General features: G+C 54.3%; 1 protein-coding gene and 1 long non-coding RNA gene across 8 annotated transcripts; one reads left to right on the forward strand and one right to left on the reverse strand.

Moving 5' to 3' along the window:
- The first annotated feature begins 365 nt into the window (after positions 1 to 365).
- LOC142834784 (uncharacterized) lies at positions 366 to 2,799 on the forward strand. 2 transcript variants are annotated; one of them, XR_012907674.1, is made up of 3 exons: positions 366 to 735; positions 922 to 1,049; positions 1,728 to 2,799. It is a non-coding gene; the product is annotated as an uncharacterized LOC142834784 (long non-coding RNA). The 2 variants fall into 2 exon arrangements; XR_012907675.1 differs by lacking the exon at positions 922 to 1,049 and having other exon boundaries at positions 1,737 to 2,799.
- A 487-nt stretch (positions 2,800 to 3,286) lies between these two features.
- On the reverse strand, positions 3,287 to 13,106 carry C14H14orf180 (chromosome 14 C14orf180 homolog). Of its 6 annotated transcripts, none has more exons than XM_075947598.1 (6): positions 12,871 to 13,106; positions 11,492 to 11,793; positions 7,951 to 8,077; positions 6,131 to 6,260; positions 5,748 to 5,783; positions 3,287 to 5,305 (listed from the first exon to the last, which is right to left on the reverse strand). In XM_075947598.1, exons 3-6 carry the CDS (start codon positions 8,059 to 8,061, stop codon positions 5,070 to 5,072), a joined length of 513 nt encoding a protein of 170 aa, XP_075803713.1. In that variant the 5' UTR covers positions 8,062 to 8,077; positions 11,492 to 11,793; positions 12,871 to 13,106; the 3' UTR covers positions 3,287 to 5,069. The 6 variants fall into 6 exon arrangements, with proteins under 6 accessions (XP_075803713.1, XP_075803714.1, XP_075803715.1 ...); XM_075947599.1 differs by having other exon boundaries at positions 7,951 to 8,115; XM_075947600.1 differs by having other exon boundaries at positions 11,447 to 11,793.
- Between the last annotated feature and the right edge of the window lie 1,509 nt (positions 13,107 to 14,615).

Genomic DNA, 14,615 nt, shown 5'->3' on the forward strand with positions numbered 1-14,615 from the left:
GATTCTAGCTGTGTCAGCTCCCTGTCCACCATCAGTGGTTGGTGTGATTCTAGCTGTGTCAACTCCCTGTCCACCATCAGTGGTTGGTGTGATTCTAGCTGTGTCAGCTCCCTGTCCACCATCAGTGGTTGGTGTGATTCTAGCTGTGTCAGCTCCCTGTCCACCATCAGTGGTTGGTGTGATCCTATCTGTGTCAGCTCCCTGTCCACCATCAGTGGTTGGTGTGATCCTATCTGTGTCAGCTCCCTGTCCACCATCAGTGGTTGGTGTGATCCTATCTGTGTCAGCTCCCTGTCCACCATCAGTGGTTGGTGTGATCCGCAGCTGTGTCAGCTCCCTGTCCACCATCAGTGGTTGGTGTGATCCGCAGCTGTGTCAGCTCCCTGTCCACCATCAGTGGTTGGTGTGATCCTATCTGTGTCAGCTCCCTGTCCACCATCAGTGGTTGGTGTGATCCTATCTGTGTCAGCTCCCTGTCCACCATCAGTGGTTGGTGTGATTCTAGCTGTGTCAGCTCCCTGTCCACCATCAGTGGTTGGTGTGATCCGCAGCTGTGTCAGCTCCCTGTCCACCATCAGTGGTTGGTGTGATTGTAGCTGTGTCAGCTCCCTGTCCACCATCAGTGGTTGGTGTGATTCTAGCTGTGTCAGCTCCCTGTCCACCATCAGTGGTTGGTGTGATCCTAGCTGTGTCAGCTCCCTGTCCACCATCAGTGGTTGGTGTGATCCTATCTGTGTCAGCTCCCTGTCCACCATCAGTGGTTGGTGTGATTGTAGCTGTGTCAGCTCCCTGTCCACCATCAGTGGTTGGTGTGATTCTAGCTGTGTCAACTCCCTGTCCACCATCAGTGGTTGGTGTGATCCGCAGCTGTGTCAGCTCCCTGTCCACCATCAGTGGTTGGTGTGATTGTAGCTGTGTCAGCTCCCTGTCCACCATCAGTGGTTGGTGTGATTCTAGCTGTGTCAGCTCCCTGTCCACCATCAGTGGTTGGTGTGATCCTATCTGTGTCAGCTCCCTGTCCACCATCAGTGGTTGGTGTGATTCTAGCTGTGTCAACTCCCTGTCCACCATCAGTGGTTGGTGTGATTGTAGCTGTGTCAGCTCCCTGTCCACCATCAGTGGTTGGTGTGATTCTAGCTGTGTCAACTCCCTGTCCACCATCAGTGGTTGGTGTGATTCTAGCTGTGTCAACTCCCTGTCCACCATCAGTGGTTGGTGTGATCCGCAGCTGTGTCAGCTCCCTGTCCACCATCAGTGGTTGGTGTGATCCTAGCCATGTCAGCTCCCTGTCCACCATCAGTGGTTGGTGTGATCCGCAGCTGTGTCAGCTCCCTGTCCACCATCAGTGGTTGGTGTGATTGTAGCTGTGTCAGCTCCCTGTCCACCATCAGTGGTTGGTGTGATCCTATCTGTGTCAGCTCCCTGTCCACCATCAGTGGTTGGTGTGATCCGCAGCTGTGTCAGCTCCCTGTCCACCATCAGTGGTTGGTGTGATTGTAGCTGTGTCAGCTCCCTGTCCACCATCAGTGGTTGGTGTGATTCTAGCTGTGTCAGCTCCCTGTCCACCATCAGTGGTTGGTGTGATCCGCAGCTGTGTCAGCTCCCTGTCCACCATCAGTGGTTGGTGTGATTGTAGCTGTGTCAGCTCCCTGTCCACCATCAGTGGTTGGTGTGATTCTAGCTGTGTCAGCTCCCTGTCCACCATCAGTGGTTGGTGTGATCCGCAGCTGTGTCAGCTCCCTGTCCACCATCAGTGGTTGGTGTGATTGTAGCTGTGTCAGCTCCCTGTCCACCATCAGTGGTTGGTGTGATCCTAGCCGGTTCAGCTCACTTTCCACCATCAGTGGTTGGTGTTTCCAGGTGGAAGGGGCTGGCTTCACAAAGGTGTGGTCCCTGGCTCACTGGGGAATCCCTTGGACCCTAAGAATTGAAGCTATCAGGGATGACTAGGATGCCGTGCAAGGGAGGTACCTATCTGGGGAGGTCAGGGCCAGGCAGACTAACACTCCGGCCTGCTCTGGGGGCTTTGGCTTGTGACCTGGCTGAGCTTCCAGTGGTGGCGGGGGTGGGTGGGTGCTGGAGAAATGTTTTGAGGTCTCCACACGGACTTGGTCTCTCCTCCAGACCCTCACACCAGACTATATTTGTGGCACATGGGAACACTGTCTAGCTCTGAGACCCCTCTTTTGTCTCCCTGGGAATGGCACCTTTCTCATCTTCTGCCCCATATCCCTACTAAGGCTAAAGCTACTTAGGACCTGAAGGAGCAGGAGGCAGGCTGGGGCCCATGGCACCTAGGATCTGCTTCAGGTGTAGGCCTGCTCTTAGCAGCTGCCTCTTGGAGATGATGGGAGTTGGTCTGGAACCTGGACAAGTCTAGAAAGACCTTCATTCATCTACAGTTGCCTAGACTTTCCCCCCAGGTATCAATGTCCCAGGACTCTTGGGGAAAAGGGCCTCTGGCCTGGGGGCGCTGCAGGACCTGTTGGCTGTAGCCATGGGCAGGGGTGTCTGTCCAGGACAGGACTCTCTGGATGTATGGCAAGAGGCAGTTGGAGGTGCAGAGTGGTCCCCAGGTTATTCCCAGGATGCTTCTGCTCCTCTCGGCCCTCTCTGGATGGATGGATGGCAAGAGGAAGGGGGAGGTGCAGGGTGTTTCCAGGATGCTTCTGCTCCTCTTGGCTTGTTTTAGAGCAGCCCTTGTTCCTGTCTTCCTGGTGAAACTGATAGTGAAGAGTCCTAAGCCTCCGTGTGTCTGGTTCTCAAGTCAAAAGATCAAAATAAAGATGAAATATCTGAGATGCCTTGTGGATGAGGTTTTTGTGTCTTTGTCAGGCATTCAGTCCACTTCAGACCCCACCTCCCATCCCAACTCTCAGGCTTTAGCTGTTTGTTTATGATTTAGACAGTCTTGTCCTGTTATGTTCCAGGTGCTCACGGGCAGCCCTTCAGGCCTGTGTGTTTAAGGAGGTTGACTCTTGTTGATCCCCACCCCATTCCTACACCATCCTCCAGATGTGAGGATGTACCCCATTCCTTCACCATCTTCCAGATGTGAGGATGTACCTGATTCCTACACCATCCTCCAGACATGAGGATGTACCCCATTTCTACACCACCCTCCAGATGTATGTATCCATTCCTACACCATCCTCCAGATGTGAGGGTGCACCCCATCCTACACCATCTTCCAGATGTGAAGATGGGGTTTGGTGGCATCTTTTAGGCACATGCATTTCTGTGTATGTCTTTGAACATTTATTCTAAAACAAAATAAGGCTGAGGATACAGCCCAGTGGCAGACCGTTTGCCTAGCCGTGCTGGGTTTGCACTGTAAAAAGGAAACAAAGCTAAACGGAAACCAAAACTAGCTAGGGTAGTTGTGGCCCATACAGAGCTGGGCACACTTTTTCTGTGGCCTTTGCAGCAAATGCTGGCTCTGAGGCAGGAAGCCCTGACTGTTATAAAACATGGTTGGCCAATCCTCCTCCTAGAGGGCATTCACTCTCAGAAGCAGGGACGGAGGGGTGACCTTGAGGTCATCTGTCTCATTTCTTAGTGTCTTTCCACATCTGGAATACAGGCCAGTCATGAGCCTGTCTCTTACCAGAGTGGGATGAGATGGAATGGGTCCTGGGACATCTGGGCTGGTGCAGGCAACAGTAGCCATGGTGATGGCTGATCATGGTGAGTGGTTTCCCAAGCTGGGCCTCTCTAGACCACTCCTGGAAGCAGAGTTTCTCTCCACTGGGCCCTCCCTGACTGTGACCCCCAAACTTTATAGCTAGAGACCACTATATGTAGTACCTGAAGTCCAGAGAGGGGCAGATGGCCCCTCAGTGAGCTAAGAATCTGGGCATGTTTTGCTGGAGGAGAATGTGGTACTAGAGGCATGGAGGGGTCCCCCAAATTCTCACAAATGACAGCTGCAAAGGACCTGTGAGTTGTGGGGGTAGGGGGTGGGGGGTGGGGGGTATGCTCCGGTGCCTAGATGAGCATGCTTGACCCTGGAGGAATTACACAACAACTGTCTCGTATTCCTAATTTCTATAATAACCCTGAGGTTGAAGAGGATGCAGGTGTTATTATGAAATATGTCTGCTCACATAAGTAGAGGGCCACCTTAAGAGGACAGTCACAAGCCTTACCCTGGCTCCCAAACCCTGATCAAATGTTTGTTCCAGGGTGGTGCTGAGTCCTCCTGGTGGATTCTCCTGGTGTATCCTCCTGGTGTCTGACTGAGCCTCCTCACGGTGTTCAGGGATCCCTTCCAGGCAGGTCCAAGGGTCCTGAAGTTCATTACTATGTGCTTGCTTCCCTTGTCCTTGCAACATGCATGACAGAACTGTGTCTGTGTAGGTACAGGAGACTTAAAGGACCTTCGGCTGGTAGGCAGGCATGATGGCCTTGGGTTTGTCTGTAGCCCTGGAAGAGGGACCTCTCAGAAGAAAAGAGCAGCTTGGTTCAGAGCTGGACTCTGTTCCCACACCACAGGGACCTCTAAAGATCTTAGTGTCAAATGGAGTAATCAGACCTGGGCTCCGAGGATAATACCCTGATACCCACAGGGCTCTATGAACTGCAGAGGAAGGCCCCTGAGCCCATCTCCTGATGGTAAGCAAAAACAGGGCCCAGCACTCAAAGCAGCAGGAGTTCGGGCCTTGCCTTCCCAAACTGCCCCTCAGAGGCAGGTGACATCCTGAAAGGGTTGCCTGTCATCTATGACAGCATCCAGGTCAGGGATCCCAAGAGGGAGGACTGGGCAGGAGCTTGGGGATCCCCAGCCATAATGGCTGAGTTCTTTCTCTAATACAATCTTAAATACCAAGATCCCAGCCTGTGCTGAATAGAGTAGGGGGTACTTGTAGCATCAAGCCAGAGGCACCCTTTCTCCCACTTTATCCACAACAGTGGCCTCTTGGAGTTCCTGGGTTTGTCAAGCATTGGCTAGCCGTCTTGTTAGTCTTAGTGCCTGGGCTTCACCACGTGCCAGTCCCCAAACCACCCTAGGCCCCAACAGCATCACCCTTCAACGATGTTCAGAGGTGAAACTGCCATTCAGCCATGTGTCAGAGCTTCAGGAGGCAGTGCCAACAGGTAAGAACGACATGCCACAGGCGCAAGATGCGGACGAGGAGCCAATCCCAGAGGTCCTGCAGGGTCACTGTGACATGTTTGACCTGGCCACAGTACAGGCCCAGCGCCACTCCCAGCAGAACGCACAGAGTCAGCCACAGGAAGGGGGAGCCACTGCAGGGTGCTGACGGGAGTGGAGAGCCACCATGGGAAGCTGACCGGCTGGGCACTGTAGGGGGACGGCAGGTCAGTCCTGGGGCTCCCCAGTGAGGCCCTGGAAGGTGCTCCCTCTCTCTGCTGGTGGGGCTGGTGTGGAGGGAGAATTATGTTGCTTTGCTGTTGACCTGTGGCTGGCCATCAGGATGATGGTCAGGTAGGGTCCTGGAGTGAGTCTCATGGAATCCATGGTACATGGACTCTTGTCCTCACCTGCCTAGGGAAGATTGCACCTATTTAGGGGTGCTAGTGCTCATTGACATGTTCGGGATCTGGGGAGTGGCCCTGCAGGGATGGAGTCACTTCTAGGGCGATCAGGGGAGACTGAGTCAGGGTCCAGAGTGACTAGGGATATGGGGATAGGGGTGTAGTTAAGGCTGTATCTGTCTGGTTCTGCCCTGCAGAGGTGAGGCCCAGGACCTGCTGGCAGATGGGGGCTCCTTCTCAGAACTCACCCTTGATGGAGTCTGTGGTGTCCCTGCGGGCAATGTCTGGGAAGGAGACCATAGATTTAGTTAGGAAAGTCAAGCTCTCCCACCCCACCACACAAAGGTACCAAGACAACTCTAACTGGCCTGGCCTGTGAGATGGGCTACCCAGAACCTAAGCCTCCATAGAGGGAGGTGGTGATGCTCACAACCACATTCTGTCCTCTTGGCTGCTGTCCCGCTAAGCATGGCCGGTCTTTATGATCTCATTTTACAGACTTATTGGGGCTCTGTCTCAGAGGCAGAGTAAGGACCGGCTTTTCTTGATGGTCCCAGACCATGCCAGAATTGCAAGGGCACCTGCCCACCCCACCCCAGACCCACACATCAAAGCCCCCGGCCCCTCTTACAGTGGACGGCCACCTCCAGGGGTTCTCGGAACCGCACATGCCTTGAAGTTTTTTGTGGCTCAGCCCCATGGCACCCACATTCCTGCCGTCTGGGCCTCAGGATAGAGGGGGGACGCTTCCTGTCACAGCCCTAGGGTGGGGATGGAGAACAAATGGCTGTTGAGCCCTCTCTGTTCAAACCTGGCATCTGGGGCTGTGGTGTTTGCTGGCTCCCCTGGGCTACATGAAGCGGCCCTACTGCAGGGGGACCAGAGAAGGGCATGGAGTCTTTAGAACCAGCCCACCTTCCCCAACTCCTACACTGCTGGAATAAAGCCTGAACAGTCATGAGTGAGTGTGCTCAGTGGCTAGAAGGCCTAGGCTTTGTCCTAGGCTGTGTCCCCTGTCAGTCTTGGGGGTTCAGAGGGAAGCTCTCCACACCTGGAGGAATGACAGCAGTAGACCAAGGATAGCCCCACCAACTGGAGATGGCCTGTACAGAATCCCACTGTTCCCTGGAAAGGTTGCCATAGGTGGCAAGGTTCAGGCACAGCGAGCCCAGTGACCAGGGGACATGAATGGCAGGGGTCAACTACAGAGCCTAACAACTTCCCTGAACCATGTGCTGGCTTGAGACACACAGGGTTTCTGATACAATCCCTGGAGTTCTGACACAACCCCTTGGACAGGGCTTTCTAGAAAACTCTGGTCTTGCAGCCTCAGAGGTTGTTGGGCCCTCTTCTCTGAGAGGAAGTGTACCAGTCTGCTCCCTTTAACTCCTATACATTGGCACGGATGTCAGGCTATTGTTCAGACCCCAGTAGGGTTTGTGAGGGGGAACCCGAGACATGGGGATGGTCCTCGCTTTTGAGGGCAGAGTCCATACGCTCTCCCGAGTGGGGCCCCAGCCAAGGTAGTGAACAGAGTTGATTATGGCTATAGCCAGTTGGCAGGCTAGGGTCTGTCCTATGTGAATCTCTCCCTCCCTTCACCTAGGCTGAACTTCAGGGTATCCATTGTTGGGGGCTACCTTCCTGCCCTGCTCACGTCATCCTGGGCATCAGCTCCTGTGAGCCTCAGTGTCTTCAACTATGACTCAGGGCAGCAGGCTGCTTGTGGCACAGAGCACAGGGAAGCCAGGGCTATTTCTAAGTTGACCCTGGCAGGGTACTTGACTATGCCCAAGTGGATGAGAAGCCCTGGGGGGCTTCCCCGCTCCACCCACAGCTGCCTGTGCATATCACTGCCTCTTCCTTGACCTGGCAGCAAGCATCCAGGTCTGGGCTTCTCCCACTTGGAGCCCCTCTCCTGCTCCTTGAGTCTCTTCCCTCTCTTCCTTCCTCCTGGGTGGAACTGTCAACAGCCTCGCCAGCTGTGGGTCCACCCTGTCTCTTGCCCTTGTATCCTTCACCAACCAGCTTTGTAGCCAGCCATGACTCTTCCCTCCATCTCCACCCACCATCCTTGCCTGTCCCTCCATCTTCTTCAGTCTGATTGTCATATGTCACACCTCACTGTCCTTGCATGCTGATCCCAAGCTGTGACCCCTGGCCTTGTGCGGAACAGAGCCTCTCCCTTGACTTGTGTGATCCTCTGTGTATCTCTGGCTGTGCTACGCATGCCATGCCTGGTGCTTTGACCAAACCAAGTCCTTCAAAATGGGGCCGTTTCCCTGTCTCGCACACAGCTCCCAGTCACATGATTTCCGGAGTTCCAGGGGCAGAAGATACCTTGAGAGCAAGGCCAGGGTTCCTGCCTGCCTTTCCGGCCCCTGCCCCTCCCCCTGCTCGCAGAAGCAGCCTGTATCTCCAGAGCTAGTGTTTCAGGCTGTATGGCTTTACCCTCTCAGTCCGGGGAGGTTGTGAGCCCCACGTGGCCCCCTCATCCTCTCTGGCTGGCTGGCGTGTCTGCGGGTGGGAGTCGGGGCACAGGACTCGAGCTGCAGACCTCATTTACTGGAACATGGTCCTACGATAAGAAGACGTTATTTACTGCACAAGCCGCGCCTATAGAGATAAAGATAAAAGGATGAGAAAATTTCTCCTTGAAAACCAGGCTGGTTTCCTGAGCCCCCACCATTCTCACAGACCCGTAGACACCGGCTTCCCTCTGCAGGGCTCACGGTGCAGATAAATCCTGTGCCCTGCCAGCGGCAAAGCTGCACCATCAGCAGTTTCCTTTGTGGGCACAGTCTTCAATATGACCACCTTTGATGACCATGTAATATTCCTTTGGGTGCCAGTGTCCTGAGATTTACAGTTGTCCATCCACCCACCATCATGGGCTGCTCAGGAAGACCCCAGTTTATCGCAGGAGTCTGTAGTGCTCTGAGATCCCTGATAAGTGCATTCAATACTTCTGTCAATATGCTAAGCTCCACAGCAGAGGAGACACGGAGCAGCGGATAACAGGGGCTTCCCATTGTCAGGGTGCCCCACCAAGGAAATACTTTTCTGGATGGTGCATTGCCTCTCCAGTTGGCCTTTGTGTTGGGAGAGATGGGGCACAATACAGCCCAGCCTGCTTGTCTCTGTCCTCTTTGTCTTTCCCTCCATATCTCTGCCCCTCTCTGCCTTTGACTGTCTCTGTGTACGTGCATAATTCTCAGCCTGACTCCCGCCAGTCTCTGTCTGCCGCTCTTTCTCTGAGTCCATCTTTCTTATGCCACATCTCACATTTGTGTGCAGTGGTCTGTGGAGCAGTGCCCTTTGACACCCCACCACACACACACACACAACAGCCCACAAGGCTTCAGCTGTGCCTTCCGACTCCTCCGGTCCTGTTCTGGGTGCAGACTCTGCTTTTGAGCCTGGGCTGAGGCCATGGGAGGTGCTGGGGAGTAAGAGACCACCATCCTCCTTCTTGGTAGGTAAAGATGCTGAGGTCAGAGAGAAAGGAGGTGTCCCTGGGCCACTGGCAAGGTGGTTCTCCTCTCTTAGGAACGGTGTGAGGCAACTTTCTTCCTTCATCCCACCAAGCTTCTCCTGGCTCTCTGACCTGGGAAATGCCTTGAAATGGGGCCAAATGCCTGTTTCATGAGGTGTGGCTCTGGCTTCCACAGATTTCAGGGGCCATGCCCTTGAGGACTGAGAGTAGGCAAGAGTGAGGAGCTCACTCTGACTTCAAGGAGGACCCCCTCAAGGAATGGTTGCTTGGAAGGGTGACCTGGGGCCTCCATACAGTCTTCCACAGGAGATAACGGAAGGGCTGGGTCTTTATGCTTAGCAGGAATAAGTATGGCAGGTGGCTGAAGCCCTGTTCCAGTCTGCCTGGACGTGTTTGCACTTCAGAAGGGAGCACATTCTTCTATCACAGCATCAGATTTTACTGCAATAGGGTAGGGAAGGGGCTGGCCACAAGCAACAGATAAGGAGGGAGGCAGGGAAAGGAGGGAGGAGGGCGGGAGGGGAGTGGCTTCCTCTCCAGGCTCACTTTCAGGGAAGGTGCCACCTCCCATTCTGTTACCTTACTCCAGCACCCACTTTCTGGCCCTCTGTGGCCAGGGTTTGTTGTGGGATTGTGAGACAATATGCGGGAGTATTTTTAAATGCTTACTTAATTACTTTATTTTATGTGTGTGTGTGTGTGTGTGTGTGTTTTACTTGCATGTATGTATGGGTATCATGTGTGTGCAAGTTGCCCACTGAAATCGGAAGAGGGCATCACATCCTGCTGACGGTGATGAGCTAGCATGTGGGTGCTGGGAACAAAATCCCCACCCTCTGCAAGAGTAACAAATGCTCTTAACTACTGAGCCATCTCTCTATACCCATGTGTGTGTTTATACACACATAACATATATGTTTGTGGGTGTGCATGTCTATGTAATGTATGCATACATGGGAGTGTTTGACATGTAAGTGGACACATTTGTGTGAGCATGTGAATATTGACCTGTGGAGAACCCATGTGTGCATGTAAATATAACTATGTGGCTTGTGTGTGCTAGCATGTGAGAATGTGCATATGCATGTGATCTGTGTACACATAAGCATGTTTGCACATGCATGAATGTACCCAAACCACATATGTGTGCATGTTGTATGTGAGGTTGTATGTGGGGTGTGTGAGTGTGTGTTGTATGTGTGTGTGAGTGTATGTGTGTTTCAGTGTGGTGTGTGGCATGTGTGTTAGAGGGTTGTATGTAAGTGAATGTGTGTGTGTGTGTATCTGGGTTGCATCCTTATTCCTGTGGTCTCAATCAAGTAGAGAGCTCTCTGGCTTTTACATTCCCATCAAAAAGTTCCAAGGCGGGCATCTCTGGTTCACATAGCTGACGTAGTGGATACAGCAAGCCTGCTGCTATCCCCTCCTGCTGGCCCCAGAGCAGAGGCGCTGGCCCCAGCAGGGACAGGCGGTAGCTCGTAACTTGAGTGCATTTGCTCAGAGTCTGGCTCATGACAGATGGGTGATAAAGGGTGGAAAGTAGTGCCAGTGCCTGGGGCTTGTGGGGCACCACGGCTGAACCATGCTGGTTGGGGAGTGCTGTATCTGGGCTCCGTCCCTCACTCAGGGAAACAACACAAGCCGCTGTCCCCTTAGAATCAAGGCTTGGCTCCACTAGTCCAGGGACAGGGAAGGGAGCCCTGTGCCCCAAATAGTGGGCAATCCTGACCCAGGTAAAGAATGCCACCAGACTGCAGAGCCAGGCGTGGACGTTGCACCCGTGATCCAGGCAGGTGAACATGGTGTTTGCAGACAGCTAGCACAAGATAGTCACAGAGAGAAGGGCTCTGTCCCAAATTCAGCCCTGGGGTTCTGAACTGGGGGCTCTGGAGCTCCTGCTTCCTTACTGGACCCCAAACCTAGACTGTCTTCCAAGGCCTGTCCAAAGACCCTTCCTCTCTCACCTTATCTTGAAGTTTTGGGGAGTCAGCACTGCCCCATCACCAACCTGGCTATCTATACCTTTGTGCACGGTCTGTAGTATGTTTTGGAGAGTCTCTAGGGTGGGCAGTGTGCCCAGTACAACAGCTGGCACCCTCCCAGCCTGCCATCCCCACACAGGGAAGTCCTTCCCCATATCTGACTGGTGTCTGGCACTGAGCTTGGTAGCCATGGCTGCCCCCTGCCCACCCTCACACTTTTGCCATGTTGGGGACTTGAAGGAAGAGGCAGTCCCCACGTCTGAGCAATGCTTGATTTCCTTGCTGTCTTGCTACAAAATCACCTCTCTGCAGGGACTGGAGGTAGCTTAGCATGCTGAGAGGCCTTGCATGAACATGCACACAGACATAGGAGCCATATGCACTGCTGCTCCCTCTGCCCTGACACCTCCCCCCCACCACCCCCACACATGCCACACACACACTCACACACACATCAAGGTCTGCCCACCTGGACTCCCGTGGCATTGTACCTGTCTTGCGTCTGGCTGCTCACCTGCCTTGTCCTGCGATCTGCTGCCGATCAGAGCCCCACATGAGGCAGGAACTGGAGCTGTTGCTCACAGAGCACCTGAGAAGTTTCCGTTACAGAGACATGGGGGCAGTGGCCTCCGCAGCCTCAGGGTTGGCCGCCCGCTGGTCTCTAGTCAGCTGGATCTATAAGGGGGCTGCTGTATGCAGGGCCTGGTGGCCCCCAGTAGAGTTGAATACCATCCCAGGCACCTCAGCAGCTTGGCCGAAGGCCTATGAAGGGACGCGGACAATACAGAGGTGGCTGTCTGCTGCTCTCCTTCCCAGCTGGAAAGAAAACAGGAAGCTGTGGACACCCCTGCCCCCTCACCTACCTTTTGCAGAGTGCAGGCCGGTCAGGCAGTGGGGTCCCTGGAAGGACTGGTGTCCTTAAGCTGGTGCTCCAGCCAGGAATAGTCTGGAAGCTCCCCAGATAGCAAACATTCCTAACTGAAGTGAGCGGGAGGGTGCTAAGGAAGGATCCCAGCTAGGCTGGTCTCTGCTGGCTCTGATCATGCGCCCCTGGCCCGGGACCAAGGAGTAGGAACGGGCACTGGAACCACGTCCCTGAGGCCTGATCATGTGAGATGTGGGGTTGCACAGCCCAGCGGCATTCAGCTCGGGTAGTGACAGCAGCATGGGTGATGGTGAAGTGTTGATGACATTAGGGGGAGCCTCGGCGTGAAGCAGGTTGATCTAGCCTGTAGACAGCGTGGATTCCCCCCTTAGAGGGCCTCAGCTGAGCTAGGCCCTGGGCGTTGTGAGCCATATGCCAGCTGCCTAGGTACAGGGCAGCTCAGATCTGCTCTGCAGCAGTGCCCAAAAGAAGGGGTCATCAGCCTTAGGGACGTGCCCAAGCAGGGAAGACGAACTGGCTTCTGACTCTGCCCCCTGCTGCTCTGGGAGCAGCCCCTGGCTCTGTGCTCTGTAATGCTGTGCTTACTATCCTGTGTGACTAAAGGCCAGTCCTCCAGCATCTGGGTTTGAATGAGTCATCTCCCTGCTTCTTCCAAAGATGTCCTGGCTTTGCGCAGGGCATGGGCTTAGGGCTATTGCTAGGTGTAACCACCCAGACCCTTGGAGCACCAGGGACCTGGGTTATACTGAATCATCCTTCTGTTCCGTATGCATATGAGGACACACGGCATTCTGGGATTTCCAGCTGCTGTGTTTTGTCTGCAACTGTCCCCTCAGATCTTGTGAAAGGGAATGGTAGCCACTGGAGTGTCCATGGAGTGACCTGTGTGATGTCTGCTCAGACTGCCTTTATCCATTGCCCACCGCAGGATCCTTGCCTACACTTGTCGCTGGAAATCTTGATCCCAAGTGGGAAGGTCACGCAGACACGGTCCCCAGTTTGCTCACCTGGCTGTCTCCTGGGTCCACAAGAGCCTGAAACCACCATACTCTGCCGGATGGCTGTGGAGCACAGTCCAGCAAGGACCTGGTGGGTTTCTGTCAGCAGCACTCTTTGTCCTCTCAGGAGGGAGGTCCTGGACACCTGTAGGCCATGCTAGTCTCCACAGAATTCTTTCTGATGGGGCTGCAGAGCTACATGCAGGGTACAGTTATTTCTGGGCTGTGTTGCCTGTCTGGGCCCTCCTGCTGAACTACAGAACCATCCAGATAGCAAGGGCTGAGCTATGATAGCCTCCCCCTTTGACCGAAATTGCGACAACCTTGCAGACAGGCCACTGGCTCCAGATCTGGGAGGTGCCATTTCCCAGGGCCCCAGTGGACAGTAGGCCAGGCCTGTAGACAAGGCCAGGGGTCAGCACCACTACCTCTGCCCAGGTTGGCCTCTTCGTTCATATCGGATTAGTTCAGGACTGTGAACCTCTTAAAAAAGCTAGACTGTGGGATTTAGGGTACTGTGGATGTGTGAGGGAGACATGAGGGCTGTGGAGTTGTGGGGTGACTGCAGAATCAAGAACCCGTTTAACTTAGACTTTACAGTAGAACTTTGAGACAGAGGTGGAACCCAGCCTGCCACAGGCCTTCTGCTTCATAAGGTGTTCTGTTCTGGGAGAACAGGGCCCAAGTCACAGATTGTAGGCAGCATGTTAGCTGAACCACAGTAGTCCCCTGCGATGAAGGGTTAGCATTATGCCAGAGAGGGGCACCTGGGAGTGGGGGAATGCTTCTCCAGGGCTCTGTCCTGGGCGGGCATAAAGGGCTCCCTGCTGCATCAGCCCTTACCTGCAGGTTGTGTTGAGCTTGCCCCTCATTTGTGCATGAGAGATGCTCTGTCAGGGATAAAATGACCTGCCCAAAGTCGCATAACCAGGAGATGCTGGGCTGGCTCGGGCGTGCTGGCCCCTGCTGAAGCTCCTGTCAGCTCATAAACGACTCTCACATGGAATGAGGCGATCCTGGGACCAGGGTCTCTCAGTATGCAGGCCTCTGCTGGGTTGAGGACTACCTGAGGTATCCCCACCTTGTGTGGTTGCCTGTCAACCATGGCTTCTCTCCTAAGGGTCGGGATGACCAGACTCACGCACCAGACTGTCTGCTCCTTTCCTTAGTTCTGTACTACGCTGCAAGCTTATGTCTCGAGTGACATGGAACAGAAAGCCCTTGGCCTCATGGAGGATAAAGATTCCTCGTGGCCACAGGTAGTGAACACTGGAAAAGGAGCCGTGCTGCCTTCCTTCCTGGGAGGGTGTTGACCTCTCCAGCAGGAGGTGACCGTGGGACCGAGGCAACGGGAACACTACAGTTGCAGCTCCTCTGGCCACGCAGTAAGGCCTGTGAACATCACAGTGACCTTTGTGTTATCAGCCCTTGGTGGTTTTCCGGTCCTGCCCACTGTGTGCTATGCTGGCCTAGCTGCCAAGGCTTTCTTGTCTGGCAGGAAGGCAAAGCTCCCTTCCAGAAAGGCAGGGCTGGCAGAAAGAGCACAGGCCATGGTTCCAGGGGTGGGCAGCGGGCAGTGGTGATGGTGGTGCAGGGCTCAGGTTCGAGGGAGTTAGCCAATGGGCCTGGGGTGGGGGTGGGGAGCAGGATCCTATCTGCTACGGTGGAGGAAGGATCTCCCAGGTAGGAAATTTCCAGCTTCCTCAGTCTAGTGGATATAGCTGGAGCCCGGAAGCCACTGCTGGCGCTGAGAC

Source organism: Microtus pennsylvanicus, chromosome 14 (genome assembly GCF_037038515.1).
Source record: "Microtus pennsylvanicus isolate mMicPen1 chromosome 14, mMicPen1.hap1, whole genome shotgun sequence".
Lineage (NCBI taxonomy): Eukaryota > Metazoa > Chordata > Mammalia > Rodentia > Cricetidae > Microtus > Microtus pennsylvanicus.

Coding starts and splice junctions, on each gene's coding strand:
- C14H14orf180 (XM_075947603.1), bottom strand. CDS start 8,061: ATGAGGTCTGCAGCTCGAGTCCTGTGCCCCGACTCCCACCCGCAGACA. Junction 6,261..7,950: donor AACCTCCCCGGACTGAGAGG/GTAAAGCCATAC, acceptor TCCCCACCCTAG/GGCTGTGACAGGAAGCGTCC. Junction 5,784..6,130: donor CCTGGAGGTGGCCGTCCACT/GTAAGAGGGGCC, acceptor TCTCCTTCCCAG/ACATTGCCCGCAGGGACACC.